The following is a 21,328-nucleotide window of genomic DNA, read 5'->3' as shown; positions in this document are numbered from 1 at the left end:
GGAACAGTCGCTGCCTAAAGATACACATCCTTTGCAGCGGGGGAAAGCAAATGAGGCACGGCTTCCCTGTCTGGCAATTTTCTGGAAACGTCTTATTTGTGTGTGCCTGTTACATCGACACCTTCCGAGCGTCTCTTCTCCGCAGCTGGAAATAGTTTGCAGACTAAGTACAGAACACGTGGACATGTTGAAGTTCATTTCATTACAACACACACCTAACGCCTAACACACCTTTGATTCCTAAATTTGAGTTGGGCAGCGCTGGTCACCAGTTTACACTTTGCAGAGCTTACTTTTTCACTTTGTTAAGGGCTTTTTATAAAACATTTGAATTATCTTTTTTGTTGAACTGCTGACATTAATAATAGGCCCTTCTTTAAGTTGAGTTATGCACTTTAATATGTAGTGATGGCATACAGTTTGTTGAAATAACATTTACGATAATTGAATGGTCAATTTGATTTTTTGGGGGGGTGGGAATGAATTGTTTAGATGAATTTTGACTAACCAGTACAATAATAGATAGATTTATCGATATAGAAATAGTTGTTGGTTGCAGCCCTATGGAGCACCGTCCAACACTGCACACGGCGTGAAAACAAAAAGTCTTAAAAACAGCATTTAGACCCAATCTGCTGGAGAAAAAACAGCAAGAGAAACGCATCTTATGTTAACATCTGCTGATGCCGATGTCCTGATGTTAACGTCCTGATGTTAACAGACAATTTATTTAAAATGGTATGACATGGTGCTGATACGCACAGTAAAATATTAGAGACTTTAACTAATGAATGTAACGAACCCAAGATATGAGCACTGTCTGTCACACTGAAAAGTTTTACATTTAGTTTGGACAAGCTACCATGTGGTACAGACACTTCTAAAGATGCCTCGTGGACATAGAGTTGAAAGCAGTATCATATCAGAAGTGAAGTAAAATCAGCACTATCACTGACCAAATCCACATAATCCCAACGAGTGAAATCCCCAGAGATTTTAATCCTATTCATATCCTGCACTCACAGATTAAAAGAGAGAATATACACATCAGCAGGATAAAAACAAAGACCCCCACCCCCCCAGCGCAAAAGGCCAATGACTCGGGTTTTAAACACATGGTCATTATCTTGTGGTGGCACTCATCCTACTGAAAAGCTTGGCTGTGTACAAATCCAGAAATGTCTTTCAGACTCATTACCGCCATCAAGGCTTTCAGATAAGCTGGTCATACACCACTTCGTATCGTTACTTATATCGATACAACTTTTCAGAAATGCTGCCAGATTATGCCATCGTTGTCCACCAGGGTCACCGGACAGACTGTCAAATGCATTCTGGGTGCCCGTATTGTTTGGGTTACGGCCACGAAAGCTGATTAACATTAAACGAAACAATGTTTTATGCTGAGTTACATAACTGGATGCTCTTAGGTGTCAATACAGGTTTTTCCTCTAATTAAACCGATTATTGATAAAATATGATAACATGCTCTGTCCAGTGCTATGAATACGCTTCATAATATAATTACAGTGGATTCCGAGGTGAAGAGAGAGCCATTGGTGCTGGACCAATTCATTCACAAAGACATAATTGATAAAAGACAGCACAACTTTAAATTCCAGTGTCGCTGAGAGACATCACTGAGGCAGCAGTCGCTGAGCGATCTCAGGTGTGGTGGTCCCATCCTGTGAGTAATTACCAGGACAGGAACACAAATGGATCAGAATTTAAAGTTCGGGATCAATGCGTGAGGAAGACAATTAAATATAAATGTAATTGGGCCATTCAGTGGCGTTGGAAATTTGCAAAATGTCAACCCTTCAAAACTGATAGTTACATAACCAACATAGAAAATACATTCTTATGAACAGACTATGAATTGGAGGAATGTGGCTGATCTACAGCACACAAAAGCACAACAAACTGTTTTCTTTTACAATAAAGTTGAATAAATGTCACATTTATATTTTCAAGTGTTATATATATATGCAGGGGGGGGGGGGGGGGTCACTGCAATTAAAGCCGAGCAGAATCTTAATCACTAGATTTTATTTACAGTTATAGATCTATTTTTATCCATTAGGTCACATTTAACTGTGAGGATTGAGAAATATGTCCAACTTCCCTGAGGTGTGGTTACAAATGCTTAAAACATGCCATTAAGCTTAATATCAAAACATGTAAAACAAATGTTTATTTCTAATGAACCATTAAAACATTGACCATGTTCCATGGCGTTCATGTTCACAGCCCTTCCCCACCGTGTCGTCCTGGCTCTGAGGTGCACATACTGGATCGCTCTGAGCAGGATTCTCCCTCAGCTTTAAAACTGTTTCGACACAAATACATTCGGTACATTATTTTTACGATTGACGGAAAGCAAAGAAATCTAGTCTGCCAAGCCTGAACCCATCCGATGCTTGGCATCTGTCTCTCCCCGTCTGAGAAGAAGCGGTGATGAGAAAGGCTTTGAACGCCATCTTGTTCATTGCAGCTGCTTGGGCCCTGAATACAGGAACCCATTCATTCGAGGAGGCGGAGGGAGAGGGGGGGCACACTGGCGAAATGAATTCATCTTTGTGAACCAGTAAATACAAATAGCTCTGTTAACGAACACCGAACATGTCATGTAGTCGACTAGAAGTCGGATAGTTAGATGTCACATCGTAACATGTCAGGCTAACGTCACATAGATCTGGAGGAGGCGCTCAGCTCCACTTCCTGCGACGTCTGACTCGTTGCTAAAGCCTCTTTCGGATTATTTAACGTTGCCACTAAACACAAATCTCCGCACTCCTCATCTCTTCTACTGTACCGGCCTCACGCTGCTGTGCTTAACTGTGATTTTAGTGCTTCCTTGTGGGTAAAACGTGCCCATTTTCCGGGCTATACAGCCTGAACTACTGTGGAGCAGCGCGGCCCGGTAGGGCTGTAGGTGTAGCTGCTAACAACCAGACCCGTGATCGAGATAAACAGATTGCCAAAATCCAATTATCAGCAGACGAGCTCGTTTTCACATCATTAAAGGAAGAAGTTCACATATAGACCGAGCGGTGTGTTCGCTCACCGACGTTTGGTTTAACACTAAACTAAAATGGCTATTGCCCCACCAGCTCCACGGCGGCGCTTATTCTCGCAATGCGATCCTAAAACCTGCGTTTCCGCTCGGTAATATACGTAAATATATATTAGTTTTATACTTTGTGCATTTAAAGTTAGACTCGCATAAACGATGTTTCCTTGTCGGCACCTTCGTTGGACCGACTGTAACTAAACGTGTGTTAACATGTAACGTTAGCTGTGGCACACAGCAGCCATAATACATGATGGGTTGGTTTCGATTCACCGGATTAAACGCTGCTCGGTCAACAAGCCCGTTTAAACACAGTTTGTCAAATGAGAGTTTGCAACTGAGAAATTAGGCAGCACGTAAATATATTTGTTAGAAAGGCGAATATGAACGATTCAATGCACGAGTTTTACATAAAAGCGGCATTTAGACTACAGCACCGCTCGTATTCACTGGGGATAACGTTCCGGGCAGAGTGTTCTGGCTGCCATGTTCTGAACATGCACAGATCACAGATCAGCCGGAGCAGGACGCAAACGTAGGCTGTGGCCACTGCTGGCTAGCTGGTGTTGACTGGCTGTGAGATAGTGGGGGTGGTGGTGAAGGAGCCACATTTAGACTCGTTTCGTTGCTATTTGCACGATGCTACACGAGAAGAAGTAAATCCAAACTCTGTTCACGTTTGTTTGAGTTGTGCAAGTACAAGAAGTTGCAGCTATGTGATTATCATAGCTCGCCTTGGGTTACTCAACAAGACTCCGAGCAGCAAATGTGCGACCATTTAGCTCACCAGGTAACGTTAACGGTGTGAAATGTGTGCCGACGTACAGACCCAATGTGTTGAGGGTAATTGGGCTCAATATTAGGACTTAGGTGAACCCCCAATTTGGATAATGCTTGGATAAATGGCAAACTAAAGCAACGCTGATACAGTTTAAGCCAAATAGTTTAACGATATCTCTTCAGAGAGGGAGAAAGACACCCGGACGTTGCAGAGGGGTGCTGGCTAACCTACCCAGCTTTAACTAACGTTAACCTTCTAATCTACATTAGTAACGCCACCAGCTTACCGGAGAGAAGCAGCAGATATAAAACCAGCTAAACACTGTCTTGATGAATGGACACCTTGGTTAACGCAATGCGTTAAGTTTCTTTAACAGTGACCCCCACCCACTCTCTAGCTAGCAGCAGGCTAACCCAGCTAGCTCTAACGTAGGAGCCACTCTATGAGCCACTCTCTCGGGTTTAACCCCTTTCGTTCATCTTCCCCGGTCGACAGGCTAGCACACTGCACACACTTCATGCATTTCCTGAAGCGCAATGTAAAATATCAATACACATCCTTACCCGCTTTCAGTCGAGGGTATCCGTTGTTTATATCACATTGACTGGAAACAGCAGAATCTCGTCTCTCCTCTCTCCGCCCAGGCGCTAAAATTGAGCTAACGTGAGTTAAGCTACCGAGGAGCGGCACTCCCAGAACCCAGTTTTTGACCCGCCGAGGGGGGAGACACACCGGCACAGAGGCGCAATGATACAAGGTTCACCCAGAAAAGACGTGGCACGGTCCCGTTGGAGCGTTCTTCCGTTTCAACGCAAATTCCAACTCAAAGCAAAAATCCCTTCTCGTCTTTCCCACCGATGTCGTCCCTCTTTTTTTCTTCCTTCACGCCAGGCTCTCAGTCGCTTCTTCCTCCGGCCATCAAACAGCAGAGATGGGCGCGGTAACCCTGCACTCAGGTCTGGGAAACCCCACGTTACGGCAGCGTCACAACGCACGGAGAAGGGTCGGCGACGAACAGATCAGGAAATACTGCCATTTTTGGTAACACCAAGACAACTAAATAACGTTTACCTGCCAAAACACTGCTTTTTATTCTGCAACTTTGCTCATTTAAAGAGATAAAATCAGATGTGACACGAGAATGAGCATTTCTCACGCCAAAGTATGTTAGAACAACAACCTTTCTATACAGCCCTGGTTTAAGCCAGTGGTTCTGAAATGTGGCCTACACAACTCCATAGGTTCTATGAGGTACTTTCATTATCATTTACCAGGAATAATTGATTTAAATATTTAGGAACAAATTGCTTTTGTATCCTAGTGTATTTTGCCAATCATATCTCTCCACACACAGTATATACTCCAGTATATACAGTATAAAATCCCAATCCATGTTACACATGAGACCTTTGGCTTTCTGTGAACCTGTGACATGAACAAGTTTGGGAACTTTAAAAAAAGGGATTGTTATGTTGGTACAACAACCACAATGTATGACTTTCATGTCAGTGCAACAACCGCTACTTCAAGCCAATAACAGTCTCATTTGCAAACCAAAACCAACTGTGACACAAATTTGACTACAACACTGCATGTTCTTTCCTGCCAGCAGGCACGAATCCAAAACACCCTTTACTACATGTACAGTAAATCTAATATAAACGGATGGTTTAATGATCCATGTCACATAATTCATACTGAATTCATACATTCATACATTCGTCGCTCCCACTGTCCCCAGACATTTGTCAACACAGGCTGGCAATGGAAGTTTTTGTTGACAAGCGATATTAACTTCGCCATACTTTATTTGTATGAACTGATGTGCCCGAGTTCGAGACCAGAAATCAGTGGGGATTTACCTCCTGCGCTGAGTGTTTGAGGGTGGGCCCTCACTGCAGCACAGAGACAGAGATGAGTTGATCATTATCACCAGCAGTCTTGGTAGAGTGCTCAGAGGAGGGGATAATGCTCAGCGGGGTAAGGCGTTACTTGGAGACGTGGAACACTTTGCCGTCCGCCTGGACAACAAAGTGTGTATGGGGCTTGGTGTGATGGGGGAAGACAAAAGCATCATCAGCTACGGTTTGCATGAAAACCGCTCCTGAGAGAGCGCTCTTCTCTCTGCTGCAGCATTTGGGGATGCACTGTTTGTGCCAGATCTGTTTTTCATGTTGTCTCCTGACAGTCCCAAGTTGCAGTCGAAATGGTCGATAAATACACTCCGAATAAGCATGTGTCCAAATAAAAATCATTCGTCGATATACAGTATATTTTCTGTCTCAGTCATTTCAATAACCACACGGTTGTGCTCCTGCCAGTTTTTTAAATCTCAAACCTGTAGGAGGAAACTGGCCCAGCTATCCTGTATGAACAAGCATCTGCTGTGGGACGGTCAGCTCTGTAACCACACATCACTGGCAAGAGATACCTTCCTTATACTGACTGTACAGTACTGTATGGAGGAGTGTGTGCACACTTGGATTAGAGTAAGAGAGTGAAAACCACTCATTCACTCACATTTCGGCATCGAGTAAGGAAATAGTAGATGTTGGTGGTAGATTAGAAACCAGAATTTAACTTTATTTAAAAAAAACAAACAAACAGATAGGTACTGTGTGTTGCACTGCCCCTGTGTGTGTGTGTGTTCTGGGTGTGGCTTTCCACCGGGACTCATCTGCTCAGGTTAATACTGGTGAGACTCAGTTGCCCCTGGATACACCCCGGCCTGTCTGCATTCATGTGTTGTGAAGCTGCTTCAGCGGAGCCTTCAGACCACCCAGGGGAGAATGCTTACTGTCTGCCTTGAGCCTGTTGATGAGGAGAGTGGAAAAAGACAACAATCCACCTCCTCGATGTGTGCTTTTGGTGTCAACACATGCTCTGATTTAGTTGCGCTAAATAAAGTAGTCAAACTATGTCAGACAGTGATGGTCGTCGGGAGGCAAACCATTAAAAAAAAGGAGATTTCAACAATTGGGCCATTTTATTCTGTAAGAAACAAGACTTAATTATATTTATAGCATCAATGGCATGATAATAATGAATATACCAGCCTTCTGTATGTTTAATTAGTAATTGTGTGTAATTGAAATACTTCACACGGACGAGGCCTCCAAGAAGGTTTACTTTTTATGAGCTTTTTTTTAATCTCCTGCATTATTTTATAACGACACATTCACTAACTCAGTGGGTTGTATTCAGGCGGCCAGAGACACACAAACACACACATACAGAGCAGGGATCGTAAGTAGCACTATCTCACAGTATTAGCGAGAGATCAGAGGAGAAAATCAGATTAGAAAAAAAGAGGCAAAATGGCAACACAAATATTACCTAATATGATCTCATACGTTTCATACGAGTGACATTACACGAGGATAAGCTCATAATGACCTTGCTTTTTATAGGCAGGTTGTGGTACAGTAATCTGATTTAGCATAATCTCCTCCAATCTCTGATAAATGCTTACAGCATGTATCTCTGAGAGAGGTCAGATCCTATTGGTCCGTTTGGAGGCATTACTGACATCTGCTGTTCACATGCACAGGGGCCTGGTTCACATAGAGTTGGACACCCGTCAGGAGATTAGCAAGTGAGTGCCCAGTTTTGGAATGAGCAATTAAAATGTGACAGAGCAATGTTGTAAAAAAGATCTGGATCAGAGAGATTGTCCGTTGGTACTGTTGTGAGGACTGGATCATTCATTATATCAAATAATCTGAAGGGAAATGTTCACCTAAATGTCCAATGTGATTGGAATTGTTTCACGACACAGTTATGTATATGCAAAGCGATCACAGGATCTGAGTCTAATGTTTGAATAAATATCAATACATTTTGGTCTGTGCAAAGCCCCCTTTTTATTGTTTTAGCTTTAGAAAGGTCTAAGCCTATATGAAGGAGTAGTTTATACATTTCATAACCATTGACAAAATATTTGTCACCTTTTGATCTTTTTACACATTTTGTCATTGCACCAAAAAGTTTAATTTTATTTAAAAAAACAAACATATATAATACACAGTGCATATAAAACACCCCAAGGAAATGAAATGTTTTCTTTAAATTATGTTAACATAAAGAAATAAATATTTAAAAAAAATCTAGAAACACTACATTTCAGTAGTATCAGATACTCAAAACATACCTCCTTTACTAAAGTTTATTTAATTCCTGTCTTTTTTAAAACAAATGTTATCCAGTGAGCTGTATAGAAAGAACATTTTTGAAAGTTCATTTAGAATAAAAGAACTGTAAACAACTGTGCAGGTATGTTTTCACATTTTGTGCAGAATATTGTTACTAAACTAGTTGCTAAAAAGAGTTTATGTATTATCAAATACACAGCGTGTATTTGATAATATACGCTGATAATGCGTGACTTTCCCCAGAGTGGAAGGTCAACTTCCCTCACTTTCACTATTTCAAATACACCACAGCACTTTAAATTCCATGAAATTCCATGAATTCCATAACTAGTGGAGGACCAGTGGGGACATTAGGGGGCTCCTAGTGGCAGGTACTTGTAAGTGCAACTATCTGGTTCAGTACTGGCCTGGGCCCAGTCCACGGGTCTTCTGGATGGGAGTACGACCGACCGAAGTAATCTCCCTAATGTTCAAAATCAGGTGAAATCTATTTAGATCTTCATTCACAATCAGTTATCGGCCAGTAAGTTTTGTCTACAAGTTCTAAAACCCTTCAACGAGGCTGCCACGGAACCTGTTCCAGTGTGACGGCCCGAATGCTTTCACAACTGTTTCCTCATCTAATAACAACATTCATCCAAGACCAACTTTGAATAGACATGTGAGCTGGAAATTTGACTCATCAGCCTACTACTAAGTTTAGTACCTCTATTATTGATACTTCCACTATTACTGTTGGAGCAATCAAGCGTACAGCACCAACTTCTGCTATTAACACCGATGTGCTAAACCAATATGTCAGTCTATGCCTGATCAATAGGCTTTAATTGTACACAAGTGGCCTTTATCCCAAACTAAGGTTAACCATAAATTATCTATATCAATCTTTGCAAATCCCCTCCCCCCCCTCCTTCCACTAGTGCCAGCAGCGCTACAGTATGTAGCCTACTGTATACATCTGCTTGCTTACATCAGCTGACACACCCTTAACCATGATATGACACAGCTGCGTAGTTGGCATTATGTACACCCCCTGGTGGTGGAATTAAGTTACAGCAAAGTGCATGAAAAGAAATGGGCCGGTAACATAACTTAACCCGGGGAACATGGAAGCTGTACAGTCACTGTAGAATAATATGGTTCAAATCAGATTTGTGAACAATTCTTACTTCAATTCCACCTTTAATAATTAGATTAAATTCATAAATAATCAATTTGTCAGTTACTGTTGGCCACATAAATGTACAGTACATCACATGTCTTTTTTTTCAGTGTGTGTGTGTGTGTGTGAGCAGATTGCACACTGGCCAGCCACTCCAGACACTGTAGAGGTCAGTCAGCTGTGGTGGAGACCAAAGCCATCAGGGTGACTCTGTAGACATTCGTCTCATTCCCCTTCAAGGTAAGAGGTAAACATGTCTGCACTACCTCATAGGGCTGAAACACACACACACACACACACACACACACACACACACACACACACACACACACACACACACACACACACAGGAGTTAAGATGGTGGTATTGCTGTAAAAGGTACTGGTATAAGTCAATATGTATGACCTTAAAATTCAATTTCTATATTAAAATGACCAGTGATTCAATTCTAATGGTAAGTAAATTAGCTGTTCAACAAAAATCAATTTAAATTGATACACATTTATGCAAACATTTCAATGCACCCTCCTCTGTCAAGGTTGTTTCCCCCCCAATTCAGTAACAGTGATAACAATGGTGTTCACCTTGTATCCACTGTGGGGAGTCCATGTGACAGTGATGGTGCGTCTGTGGCCCGTCTCCACGGTGCCTTTACTGGGCTCCACACTGAAGCCGAGCTGCTGCAGAGACGCCACGTTATCCCAGTGAAACTCACCACTCTGGGGAAACAGAGAAAAGAAGACATTCAAGACAAAATCGATACATTTGCCTTTTTATTTCTCTACACCAATCCTTATCATTGAAACGTGGGTTTGGAGTACAAACAGCTATTAGATATTGCATCTGCATATTTATGCCATCCCCCCCCCCCTGCCTCAAATAGCTTATGCGCTTGATGAAACATTTGGCAGTACCCATATCCGATGACATCACAGTACCTTCTTAATGGACTGTGGGGAGCGGATGCAGCCCACCTGCAGCTCCCTCACTGCAGGTGTGAATACTCCTGCGCTGTAGCCGGCCCGCAGGGTCACCAGGGCAGGGTTGGTGGGCTTCTCCATCAGCTCTGACTCAGCTAGACAGAGAGGACCGTATGAGGAGTTTTGCAAGATTCAGCCCATTTGCTACGTACGCTCACTTCACTTTAATGCCCACCAGACCAGAGTCAATGGAATTCGCCGGTACGGTTCATTTTCAACCCAGCTCATTTAGCAAAAAACGATAGTAGTGATTTAGAAATCGGAACGCGTGTTGACAATGCTGGCGGCATGGCTCTAGGAATAGTACTGTTAGTCTGTTAGTCGATCGGTCCACCACATTGGTCTGGACTGAAAAATCTCAACAACTACTGGATGGAAATTGTATGAAATTACAGACATTCATGGTCCTCTTAAAGTAACAATAATGTCAGGAAGTAAAGTGACATTTTTTTTATCAACCTGACAAAATTACGTTCTTGTGGGAAGAAAAGAAAAGAAAAGGTAATAATGTAGCTTCTTTACATTCTAATAGAATGTAAAGAAGCTACATTGTATCAGAATGTAGCTTCTTTACATTCTAATAGAATGTAAAGAAGCTACAGTGTATAGAATGATTCTATTGAAGTTATTCCTTTTTTAAATGTTTTAGACGAGTCACTAATCACTTTAAAAGAGTGATTATAGCTGATTTAACTTACAGACATGAGATTGATCTTCTCATGTCACTCTCTTTATACAATGATATAAATTCATCCCCGTTTTATTGATATCTTACGAAAAATTACTCCTCACTTTTCGTGCGTTTGTCCTGCAAAAGTCCAGCAACATGAGTCTGTTTTCGCTTGTTACATGCATACTGTCTTTCCAAAATAAACTTCCATCTTCACAGGAAACAACTAAGGTTTAATCCATATAACACGATCATTAGGTCAAAATCTTCATTTGTTCAATACTTTGCTCTAAATACTTGCAAAACTAATGACATTCCCATCAGCCCCAGCTGTACTTTGTGTTTAGCGCTAATTAACAAATGTTAGCATGCTAGCGTTAGCATTTAGCTGTGCCTAAGTACAGCCTCACAGAGCTACTAGCGTGTTGAAGTGTTGAAGTGTCTTATCTCTACCATTCCAGACATCCTTCGGCTTCCATTCACTTATTTAATTTGTTTGTTCCAACAAATCCAACTATAAATCATTTGTAGAACTTGTAGAACATGCTACACATTTTTAGATTTTCGTGCTGCAGCCTTTTCAAATGAATCTTTACTTTAAAAGGGCAGATATACGGTAGTCCAAAGAAACGTTCAGTATGTTGGCTTACACAGTTCAAGCAAGTTTAAAGAGTCTGCTGATTTGCACTTTATAGGAATTGATGAAAACCAATGGCTGCTTAGAAGGATAGGACAAATACGCACATTTTGCTGGGTGTCAATGGGAGGCTTTCAGAGCATTTTTTTCAGTTTTATTTTTTCCTATTCTGACTGCTGATGTTATTTTAATGCAAAACTAACACTTTGATTTAGTGAACATTAACCTTGTCTAGGAGATGTGCCTATTTTGGATCTTGTGCTGAAATATGATCTGAATGCTGGTGACAAGCACATGGGCTGTCAGCATCCTATGATTAGCATAGATTACTACAAGACATACACCCTGCCCCTGCTGGCATAAACTATGCAATGAGTTATTAGTCATATTCATAGTCATAGACATAGTCAGTGTCTGTATTTTCTCTGCCTGGTTTGAGCCTTCGGGCATCTTTGAGAATATGCTTGAACTTGAATCACTTTCCATGGATCATTTCCATAGATACTATTGATCCCTTCTGCAATGACTACATGCCATTAAACTACATCATGTCCATTATAACAGATGTGGATAACCCAGAGGAAGACATGAAGGCAGAGAATACCTGTGAGGTGAGGTTGACCGGTTATCAGTGGAGGGAGGAGGGATTCAATGGGCACCGACAGCAGGTCTCCTCCAAACAGATACATGTTGTGTGAAGAAGCTGCGCCCTTCAGATCCACCACACACACTTTACTCTGAGAGACAGAAATGGCACGGTGTTAAGGTTGTTTCGTCACGGAAACCAGAGTGAATGGAGGACATACATGGTCTGATGAGCACATTTGGAGGGCAGCATTTTGCCTGGACCATGTGATGCTTTCAAAACCAGTAATTAAGATCAAGGTTCAAGTTGAGTGTTCTGTTCTCCACGTCTCTGTGCGCGTGGCGTTGTGCTGACCTTATTCATGAGCTCTATGGTCAGTCTGTCAGAATAGTTGACAGATGGGTGGTCGGGCTTAAAGGTGACGGCGACGTCCAGGCTCTGTCCTGGAGCAATGCTGCCCTCTGCTGGCACCACACTGAACACACTCAGCCCACCGTGGTTCTGGGTTCCTATGCGAGATACAAAAGATACTCATCTTTCCATGATAGCTGTGATGCTCAGGTTGAACAGTATTAAGACTTCCACATTGATTAGAATGACAAAAAAAAGTACTATAGCCCGACCAGTGGTGGATATCAATTAATTGGGAGTTAAATATATCTGATGATGATATAAGTGTCTCTCAGTGAGACTCATGTGTCCTGGAGTTGTTTGCATTTGTTGTTTCTCCTTTCATTTATTCAGGTTTATCCCACCCATCTGAATGTAAATCTCTGGCAGTTAAAGTTTTCAGGTTCCCTGCTGAATCCCTGCGGTGTTAATTTGTTCTTACCCACAGTGGGCTGGACCTGAGAGTCTGTGTAAGTCCGCAGCAGGAAGGCCACACTGTCAGCTCCACCCTGAGGCCTTGAGGGAGAGAGGCTGGCCAGCAGCACCCGAAAACCCACGGCCACCGCTGAGCTGTTCTGCAGCTGCAGGCAAAACAGGACACAATGTCAGTTCCAAACTTCAAGGTAATCTGTGCATACAAACAGCACTCCAGGTCTGATTCTGACTGTTTTAAGAACGGATCTGAGAGTATCTTCAAAACTAACAAGATGTAATCACGGTCTCATGCTTCTTCTCTTTGCCATCAGCACACTGTCGACTGACCTTCAGGACGTGCGAGGTGCTCTCCTTCTCCAACACGTAGCCAAAGTCAAGGAGACCTCCAGGGTGGGAGGAGGTGACAGCAGGGACCAGACCCTCCCCACACAGAGTCATCTCCAGTGTCATCTTCTGGCTGCACACCTCCAGAATCTCGCAGTACTAGAGAACAGTAGAGAGTGGGTAAAGTGTCGCTCAGTATCGGTAATGTTACTACATAATCTTTGAAGATGGAGAGGCACAATGACTGAATCTGGTGAGGACAAATCAGTGGATTCATTCCATAGCGGGGAAAAGTGTGACATACTCACGTGTTTATTAAGTTTAAGTGAAAAGCAGCACTTCATGGAAAAATTCTACCGACCTTTTTCTCCAGAGATGGACAGAAGGCCAGAACCAGAGTGTGTTTTTCTCCGGGTCTGATGTGTCTGAGAGCATTCAGAAGGGAAAAAGGACCGTGTACATCCAGCACCGACGGCCTCAGCTTGGAAACAGTCAAAGAAAAGCAGTGGTGAACAGTTGATCATATTATTATTATTATCTGTAGTAGTAGTATCTGCCATAATAAAAATAGTGGCAATTTAGGATTAAGACGCACTACACTTAATTGAAGTACTTAATATGTGGACATGAAAATAACTAGTACAAAGAGTGCCATGTGTATAATATATATATATATATATATATATATATATATATATATATATATATATATATAGATGGATTATTACTTTTTCCGCGGATTAATCTCATAGGTGTACATTTATAAATAGACTATGGGTAAGTATGCATCTAACATGGTAAGTTTTGAGATATTGTAACTTTCATTTTGCTGACAGAACCTCCCATAGTGAAAGGATGACGTTATCTATCAATCTAGCTTGTTTTGGTGTGAGTTGCCTCGTTTTGGAGATATTGGCTGTAGAGATGTGTGTCTTCTCTTGGATATAATGGGACTATATGGCACTCGGCATGAGGTGCTCAGAGCGCCAACAAAAAAAAAACCATTTGAAAAACTTAACAGCAATGTCTCTTTCCAGAGGCAAGAGGACAAATATGTATTTCAGATTTTGAGGTAAACTGTCCCTGTAAGATATAGAACGTGCACATCAGTTTTTCATAAAGTATGTTAAAAACATTTCTACAGATATCAAGCGGGTTTTTGTAAGAATTAACAACATATTTACATTAGCAGTTGACAACATGACTCTTAGTTTTCTAGTTATCTGTAAGAGTTTGTGTTTTGACAGGATACATCCAAAGCTTCCCTCGAAATGTTCTGAACTGTAAACCTCTTGATCACTTTTTCTCCTAAAGACAGAAGACACACAATTAATAACATCAATAACACCATAACAGTATGGGAAGAAGAATCAAGCAAGATAAAACTTTCGGAATCACTCACCCACTGCCAGCTGATGGAAGTCGACCACATTCTTTCCCTTGTTGGATATGAGCACTAGAGGAGGCTGTACAGCAGGACACTGCAGCTTCAAGTACAGCGTGTTGAAGGGACTGTGGAGATATTGAACACGACAAGCTGTGAAATAAAGAGCATGCGGAACTCCCGTTCTTTGTTTTCTTAATATGACGTAGATCCTTTATACTTGAGGATAACACAGAGTTCATTTTAATGCCACTTCAACAAACGCTGTAAGGAACACACTTTGGTGAGCTCATAGTTCAAAAAAGAATGTTTACCATTCATAGGTGGAACAGCCTCAGGGTGTGTACTACTTCTTTTGAAATGCTTAGATTTAAACCAAAGGTGTTTTCTTTCTTCTTTCCGGAAGGCATTTTCTACAACACTTAGAGTCACTGGATAAAACCAGATGTTATAAATAGAAGAAAGAGACAGAAGGGACAAACGACAAGTTTGGATACAGTCTGTTTTTTTCCAGATGCATTCGTTTCAACAGAGGCCAGGTCACCGCACCAAACTGCGATGGACGCAATACAGACACTTAGCTGTGTAAAACGGCACCATAGCTTCACATGAAATGTATCGTTTATGCTGAGATTATGGTAAGAAGAAAGAGGTTTCCCAGTCAAGCGTTTCTTTCCAACTTCCCCTCTCTTGAAGCCAAAGATCACCTCTTTAGTTTCCCCAATGTGAGGTTGAAGATGATTTTTAAAGGTTATACCAGCTCACAAGATGGGACACCTCCCTCCTACATACTGATTTGTCATAGAAAGGTCATAGACACTGGATTCTTTTCACCTGCCAGAATATTCAATTCAACTTTATTTCAGACACATGGGTCCATATAAAAAATATATATATAAATAAATACAAAATGAGGACACCAACACAGAGGTATAGTCATTGCAGTAAATAAAATCACTCTGTTAATTGTTATTTATTTAATACTGCAAGAAAGGTGGAAACATTACTGGGCACAAACATGTGACTTGCACTTGTTTATCTCGGGAGCTTCAGCAAGATTCTAAACGCATCATTAAATGCCACCTGAAGCTTTTTCATTTTTTGCGTGGGCTGAATGGAGCGGAGACAACAGCAGGCCTGGAGAGAGAGCCGTTTGGACATCATCTGTACACATATCGGCTTGTGCATAAAGTCAGCAAGACTGGCGTCGCACATCGTCGTCATCACGTAGATCCTTCCTGATGATGTGACCCAAATATCTCACTTTGTTCACCACAATTAGCGCTTGGCTTGCCACAAAAAAAAATAAACAAAAGGAAAATTTAGCTTCGGGCTCTCCTTGGTTTTAGCAATCACTCTTTTTAGAGTTGAATTTAATGTCGTACTGCACATCATAACTTGAGCAGACTATAAGGAGACAGGATGGCTGAGTCATCAGCTGGAAAATAAGACTAGGCCCCAACCATACATCCAGTCTTACACTCTAAACTTTATATATAGGTCATCCTTGTACAGATTGCACTTGGTCACTTGGAAGGGTGCAGATACACTCTTGCCCTATCTAGATGGGTAAAATCCTGTTGTAATCTGTGAGTTCCTCCAGTCCCCTTCAATCATGGTGGCTGTCACGGCTAATGCTAAATGACCGGTCCGTCCTCGATTTACTGGGTTATCAGTACTGTCTTCCATACACATAGTGTTAGAGTGATGATATGTTTTGTTCCAGGCAGCCTAGATGTTTCCACTATAGCGGATGTCTTGGCTATTCGTTAAAAGGAAGAAAATAAGCTACGTAGCAAACAACAAGATCATTTCACACACAATCCCACACATCTTCTTCACTACGGGAAGGAAGCTCGAAATGCAATGTAGCGCCAGAATTCCCAATTGAGATCGAGACAGCATTACTTGATGGGCACCCAGACCCTCAGGTCACTGAGAGATTCAGGTTTATTCAAAATTTTGGAAAGTGCACCACTAAAACATAATATCAGCTAAAAATGCTAAGGGCCTCAAAGGAATAATTTACATTTTTGGGAAATAAGCTTATTTGTATATTTGTATTTAAAACACAAAAGCACAAGTTGTGCGTTGTGACATGTTGTAGACTCAGTGCTACCTCCATGCCGGCCGGGCCTGTCGGTCGTCCTCTGGGGGGCCTCCGTCCGACACGAAGCAGGGAACGGTGCACTCCCTGTAGTGTTGAGTGAAGGCGTACAGCAGAGAGGCCCTGGCCTCCTCATACTGCTCTGACCTTCAAAGAGAAAGACTCGGCACAATGAAACCAATCAACAGCATCTCCTCCATGTAAGCACAATAAAAAACAGTTTTCCTCAGACTTTTCCAGCTCTGTTGAGATAATACTGGGAGTATGGTGTGATCACCGCAAATGACAAAGAAATGTCAATACTAATGAAATCACTTGAGCACCGAAAGAAGAAGGAAATGTTTAAGGGAAAGCTTTGCATTTTTCTTATTTCAGTGCTGTTGGATCTCAGACTTCTGTCCAAGTTATTAATTACTCTCCGATACAAAGAAGCCTTCAGGCAGAACATGAAAGATGTTTCAAAAAATTTTGCAGTACATTTCTTAGATATTTGGTTATAGAATATTTACAAATGAATATTTGCTTCATTGGCATTTCAGTCCAGGACATGTTTTCCAAAGTAATTTTGTGGTACAAAGCGAACAACATCATTGATGACAAAATCAATCAGTCTTTGTTGAAATGAAAACCTCCCACCATGGCTGTATGTCGGCAGGACTTGGTGATTCAGTGAGTTGGTCTGAGTTTGGGCCATCTGACGCCTTGCTGCTCTTTGGAGTCAGAGATGTCTTCTTCTGTTTACCGGTTTCCACTGGGACCTCCTTTTTAGCCTCACAGCCCACACACGAGCGCGCGCGCGCACACACACACACACACATACACACGCACGCACGCACGCACGCACGCACACGCACACACACACAAAGTTGATTGATGGGTTCAGAGGTTAGACAAATGTAGCGTCTACATTCTGTACAAACACCAGCATGTTCATGAAAGTGAGGAAAAAAAAAAAAAAAAGTCAGTAAGCTGGTGAGGATGAGTTCACATTTAAAGCACCTGCGGCAGCACAGGCTGACCCTGAGTAGGTGTGTGTGTGTGTGTGTGTGTGTGTGTGTGTGTGTGTGTGTGTAGTTGCACCTCGTGTTCAGCGTGTCTGTTCCTCTCCAGCTCCTTCTCACGGAGCGACTTGGCTCGCTGGAGGAGACGCAGCGCCTCCTCTTTGATGTCTTGGTCTGACAGTCTGGGTCTGAACGTCACTTGGACCAGACATCTCTATGTGAGTGGAGAGATTGGTATCGTGTCAGGAATTTCTCAGATTTAGAGGGTCCAGCAGTAACACCGGTTATCACTACGCCTTGTATTATACACATTTACAGGGAACTTTAAAGTGGCGTTCAGATTCCAGTGCTCTTCCTCACCGGCGTTTTTTCTATTTAAGCCTCTGCTATTACGAAGCAGAGGTCTGAATTAGTTTTGGGCAGTCTCCTAGCGTGGACGATAATCCCCGTTTTCCAATTGCAGAATATTCACTGGATTTCTCCCAGCATGCCTCTGTTACGCAGTTTGAATGTTTCTATAAACAGAGCCTTGAAGAAAGTTTTCCACTGTCAGAAAAGAGGATTTCTAATTCCAGTCACAACCCAAACAATAAACTCCAATGATTTTCTTAAAACACCTACACTTTGAGATGAATCACCAAATGAACATTAAGATTCATTGTTTCTTTTTTGTAATATGTTCTGTACTTATTGATATTGCAGCATTGACAGTGCAAAATTAAAAAAAGCACTTGTTCACATCCTTCAGATGTCCAGTAGAGTGCATCACTACACTGTGAAGGGATCTGTTGTGAGCCAATGGCAGCTATGATGGCTGTTTGTCGCTGTAGTTGTGTATAACTGATATAACTGGGTTGAAATAAAGATTTTCCTCTCACACCACTTTGCTCTGGTATCATTATGTCTTCGTTGCAAATTGTCATTCAAAGTAAAAATGTATTTAGCTAGTCCCAGGTTTGGTTTCTTTACACAGCAAAATAAAAGGTTATGTTCACAAACTCAACTCAAACTATTTTTGATTAGTTTAGAGTTTGGACTAAGAGTCTAAAACTTTAATCGTGGCTTTGCAACAATGTAATATTTAGATTTTGGCCACGCGTAAAATGAGAAACACAACTTCAGGAGATCTGGCTCCACCGGAATACTAAAACAGCGGGTGGTGAGGACGGGGTCGAGTTAATATTATTAGATAGTGCTGAAAACATGCCAGGTTTGATCAGGTCCATATTAAACTCCAGCAATTTAGTATTGCACTTCCATAAATGTGGGGGAATCACAAGAAACCCATTAAAAAGACTAGTAACCTGCAGATTATGTGTAAAAACGGTGGCGTGCCCTTTAATACCCCTGTAACCACAAGAGGTGTGCTACTCCACCTCTCCGGGCAGAAGGCCGCCCGCTGAAGGAGTGATGCTGATGTCTGAATCCTCGGGCAGGCTGAAGGAGAACAGCCTGGGCGCTACAGGAGCCACGGTGTCCTTGACCACTGGAGGGACTGGTTGTTTGGACTGGTTATGGTTGGTTTGAAGGTTGATCAGGTAAAGCACGGCAGTGGAGAGGTCGCCTACCGCTGTGGCCCCAAACTGAACCAGAGAATGGGAGAGCTGCAGTGGAGGGCAGACACCCACCGCTCGGCATGACAGAGGGAAATCTCTATGGACAAATACAAATAGATTGTTTGGTTATTATAAATATGAACAAAGTATTGAATCAAATACCATGATAACAATCATGGATATACTGGTGTTATAAATCAAATCCATTCCATTCACACACAATGCAAGATTCAAAAAGATGACCTGTTAATTCCTGATTTGCAGCTGAGCTGGAAATGGTACTCTTTGGCCTTGTTGGCACTGAACATCAGATCTATCTCCAGGGTCTCTTGTGGGAGCAGAGTGCCAAAGCCATCATCAGGCTGGAGCTCAATAAACTGTAGTGTGAGAGAACAAGAACAACACAAATTTACAATTTACAGTTATAACCCTGATATTTCTTAGGCAACAGCCATTCAATGTACTTACATTCACTAATCATCTCTCGACTGACCACATATGTTTTAGCAACAAGGAAGTGCTCGAACTCTGTCATTTTGTCTTTTAACTTCCTGTTTGCATGGGAAGTGAGGATGTGTTGTTTATTGTGGATTTACATCTGCTGCTTGTGGTGCCTCCACTTCAGCAAATATCTGAACAGTTGTACACTAGGGAGGCTAGAACGTACAACTTTAAGAACTGCCAGAGCTGGAAGAAAATGAGAGACTTTCTTCTGCAGCAGCCTGACAAACAAAGGGCGCTATTTGTATGGCAGCGCTAATTAGGTCAGTGCTATTAACAGCGCTGTTAACCCGGAAGTCAAGAGTCAAAACCGGAAAATTAACAAACCCCAAAATTGGCAGGGCACATAAGGATAGTTGTTCTATTATTAGTGGCGGAGTACGCCGTTCCCGCGTGGGATTCAGATTGCATACTTGAACATGTGGGATTCACAGCAAACAGTGTTTGCCTGAAATCCAACATAACTTTGTCTCATTGACAACAGTCTCCCTGTTTATTATTCACTTTCTTGACACGTATGAGAGCTGCCTCACATTAAAACAGCCAACTGGTATTGTTTTTGTTGTATTTTTAACCAAAGTAGCTCCTCAACGAGTGTTTGCTGTGGTGCTAAAACTGCATTTGCTGTTGCCACGGTAACTGCATGGGAACGCCAAATCAACCAGGTCTGAAATCTTCACGATTATATTAAAGGGGTTGAACGAAAAGAGCAACTCTCAACAAAATGAGAAACCTGTGAAATTAAGGGAGAAGCTGAAAAACGGTGAACAGTGAAGGTCCTATTTATTTCAATGACTAAATATGAGTCTCCTACACATCTGACACCATCTAGTGATGCAGAACTGACAAAAACATTATTCTCATTGACTAACAGTATCTGGGTTAGTTTCTGCTTGTATGGATCCAAGCAACTGTACTTCACAAACACAGTAACACATGACAGAAGATAAGGCGTTCACAGCACCGCAAACTAACGCCCTAGAAGTTGTTGTTACTCCTGCAGTACCTCTGGAACACCCAGGAAGCCAAAGTCCTGAGGCAGCAGGGACAGGTTGGTGAGGCGAACGCTGCTCTTGACCGACCGGTGAATGGAACAGAAGCCGAAGTCCACCTCAGTCCGGTCGAACTGCAGGTCTGAGGAGGTCACAACTGCGTGGACTGTAAAATGGACCGGCTTCACCTGAACGCACAGACACGAAGCATCAACGCCAACGAAGACAAATGAGCTTCAACATAACAATAATAATAATAAGGATCAGGATGGGTGTCACCTTTTATACTTAATCAAACATTTTTATATGCAGATTGAAGAAGAAAACATTAAGTAGAAGAAAGACTGCGACAACATGAACACAGGACTAGCATGGAAAGATGCTTCTTTTATACATATACATACATATATATATATATACATACATATATACATACATATACATACATATATACATACATACATATACATACATATATATATACACATATATATACACACATATATATACACATATATATATACACATATATATACATACACATATATATACATACACATATATACACATATATATACATACACATATATACACATA

General features: G+C 41.8%; 2 protein-coding genes across 7 annotated transcripts in view; both read right to left on the bottom strand.

Moving 5' to 3' along the window:
• gnb1a (guanine nucleotide binding protein (G protein), beta polypeptide 1a) overlaps positions 1 to 4,808 on the bottom strand; it is a 31,046-nt gene extending 26,238 nt beyond the window's left edge. The window contains exon 1 of the mRNA XM_031868764.1: positions 4,418 to 4,808. The gene's annotated coding sequence lies outside the window, so the exon portion shown is untranslated. The remainder of the gene's footprint in view (positions 1 to 4,417) is intronic.
• A 1,927-nt stretch (positions 4,809 to 6,735) lies between these two features.
• Positions 6,736 to 21,328, bottom strand: part of cfap74 (cilia and flagella associated protein 74) — a 60,688-nt gene continuing 46,095 nt past the window's right edge. For 4 of the 6 annotated variants that reach the window (XM_031868700.1, XM_031868704.1, XM_031868703.1 and 1 more), the window contains exons 24-39: positions 20,746 to 20,919; positions 19,482 to 19,615; positions 19,059 to 19,335; positions 17,762 to 17,896; positions 17,318 to 17,451; positions 16,694 to 16,828; positions 14,593 to 14,702; positions 14,443 to 14,498; positions 13,552 to 13,671; positions 13,194 to 13,349; positions 12,874 to 13,012; positions 12,396 to 12,550; positions 12,060 to 12,192; positions 10,107 to 10,243; positions 9,753 to 9,887; positions 6,736 to 9,442 (exon numbers count right to left, since the gene is read on the bottom strand). In XM_031868700.1, the coding sequence (XP_031724560.1) occupies positions 9,338 to 9,442; positions 9,753 to 9,887; positions 10,107 to 10,243; positions 12,060 to 12,192; positions 12,396 to 12,550; positions 12,874 to 13,012; positions 13,194 to 13,349; positions 13,552 to 13,671; positions 14,443 to 14,498; positions 14,593 to 14,702; positions 16,694 to 16,828; positions 17,318 to 17,451; positions 17,762 to 17,896; positions 19,059 to 19,335; positions 19,482 to 19,615; positions 20,746 to 20,919 (2,235 nt within the window). In that variant the 3' untranslated portion in view covers positions 6,736 to 9,337. Of the gene's footprint in view, positions 9,443 to 9,752; positions 9,888 to 10,106; positions 10,244 to 12,059; positions 12,193 to 12,395; positions 12,551 to 12,873; positions 13,013 to 13,193; positions 13,350 to 13,498; positions 13,672 to 14,442; positions 14,499 to 14,592; positions 14,703 to 16,693; positions 16,829 to 17,317; positions 17,452 to 17,761; positions 17,897 to 19,058; positions 19,336 to 19,481; positions 19,616 to 20,745; positions 20,920 to 21,328 lie in introns of those variants that run through there. The other 2 variants (XM_031868705.1, XM_031868706.1) reach the window with 2 other exon arrangements.

This window comes from Anarrhichthys ocellatus, unplaced genomic scaffold (genome assembly GCF_004355925.1).
Source record: "Anarrhichthys ocellatus isolate YVR2014 unplaced genomic scaffold, GSC_Weel_1.0 scaffold44, whole genome shotgun sequence".
Taxonomy (NCBI): domain Eukaryota; kingdom Metazoa; phylum Chordata; class Actinopteri; order Perciformes; family Anarhichadidae; genus Anarrhichthys; species Anarrhichthys ocellatus.
Note: the sequence above shows the minus strand (reverse complement) of the source record. Positions and strands in the feature narration are given on the sequence as shown.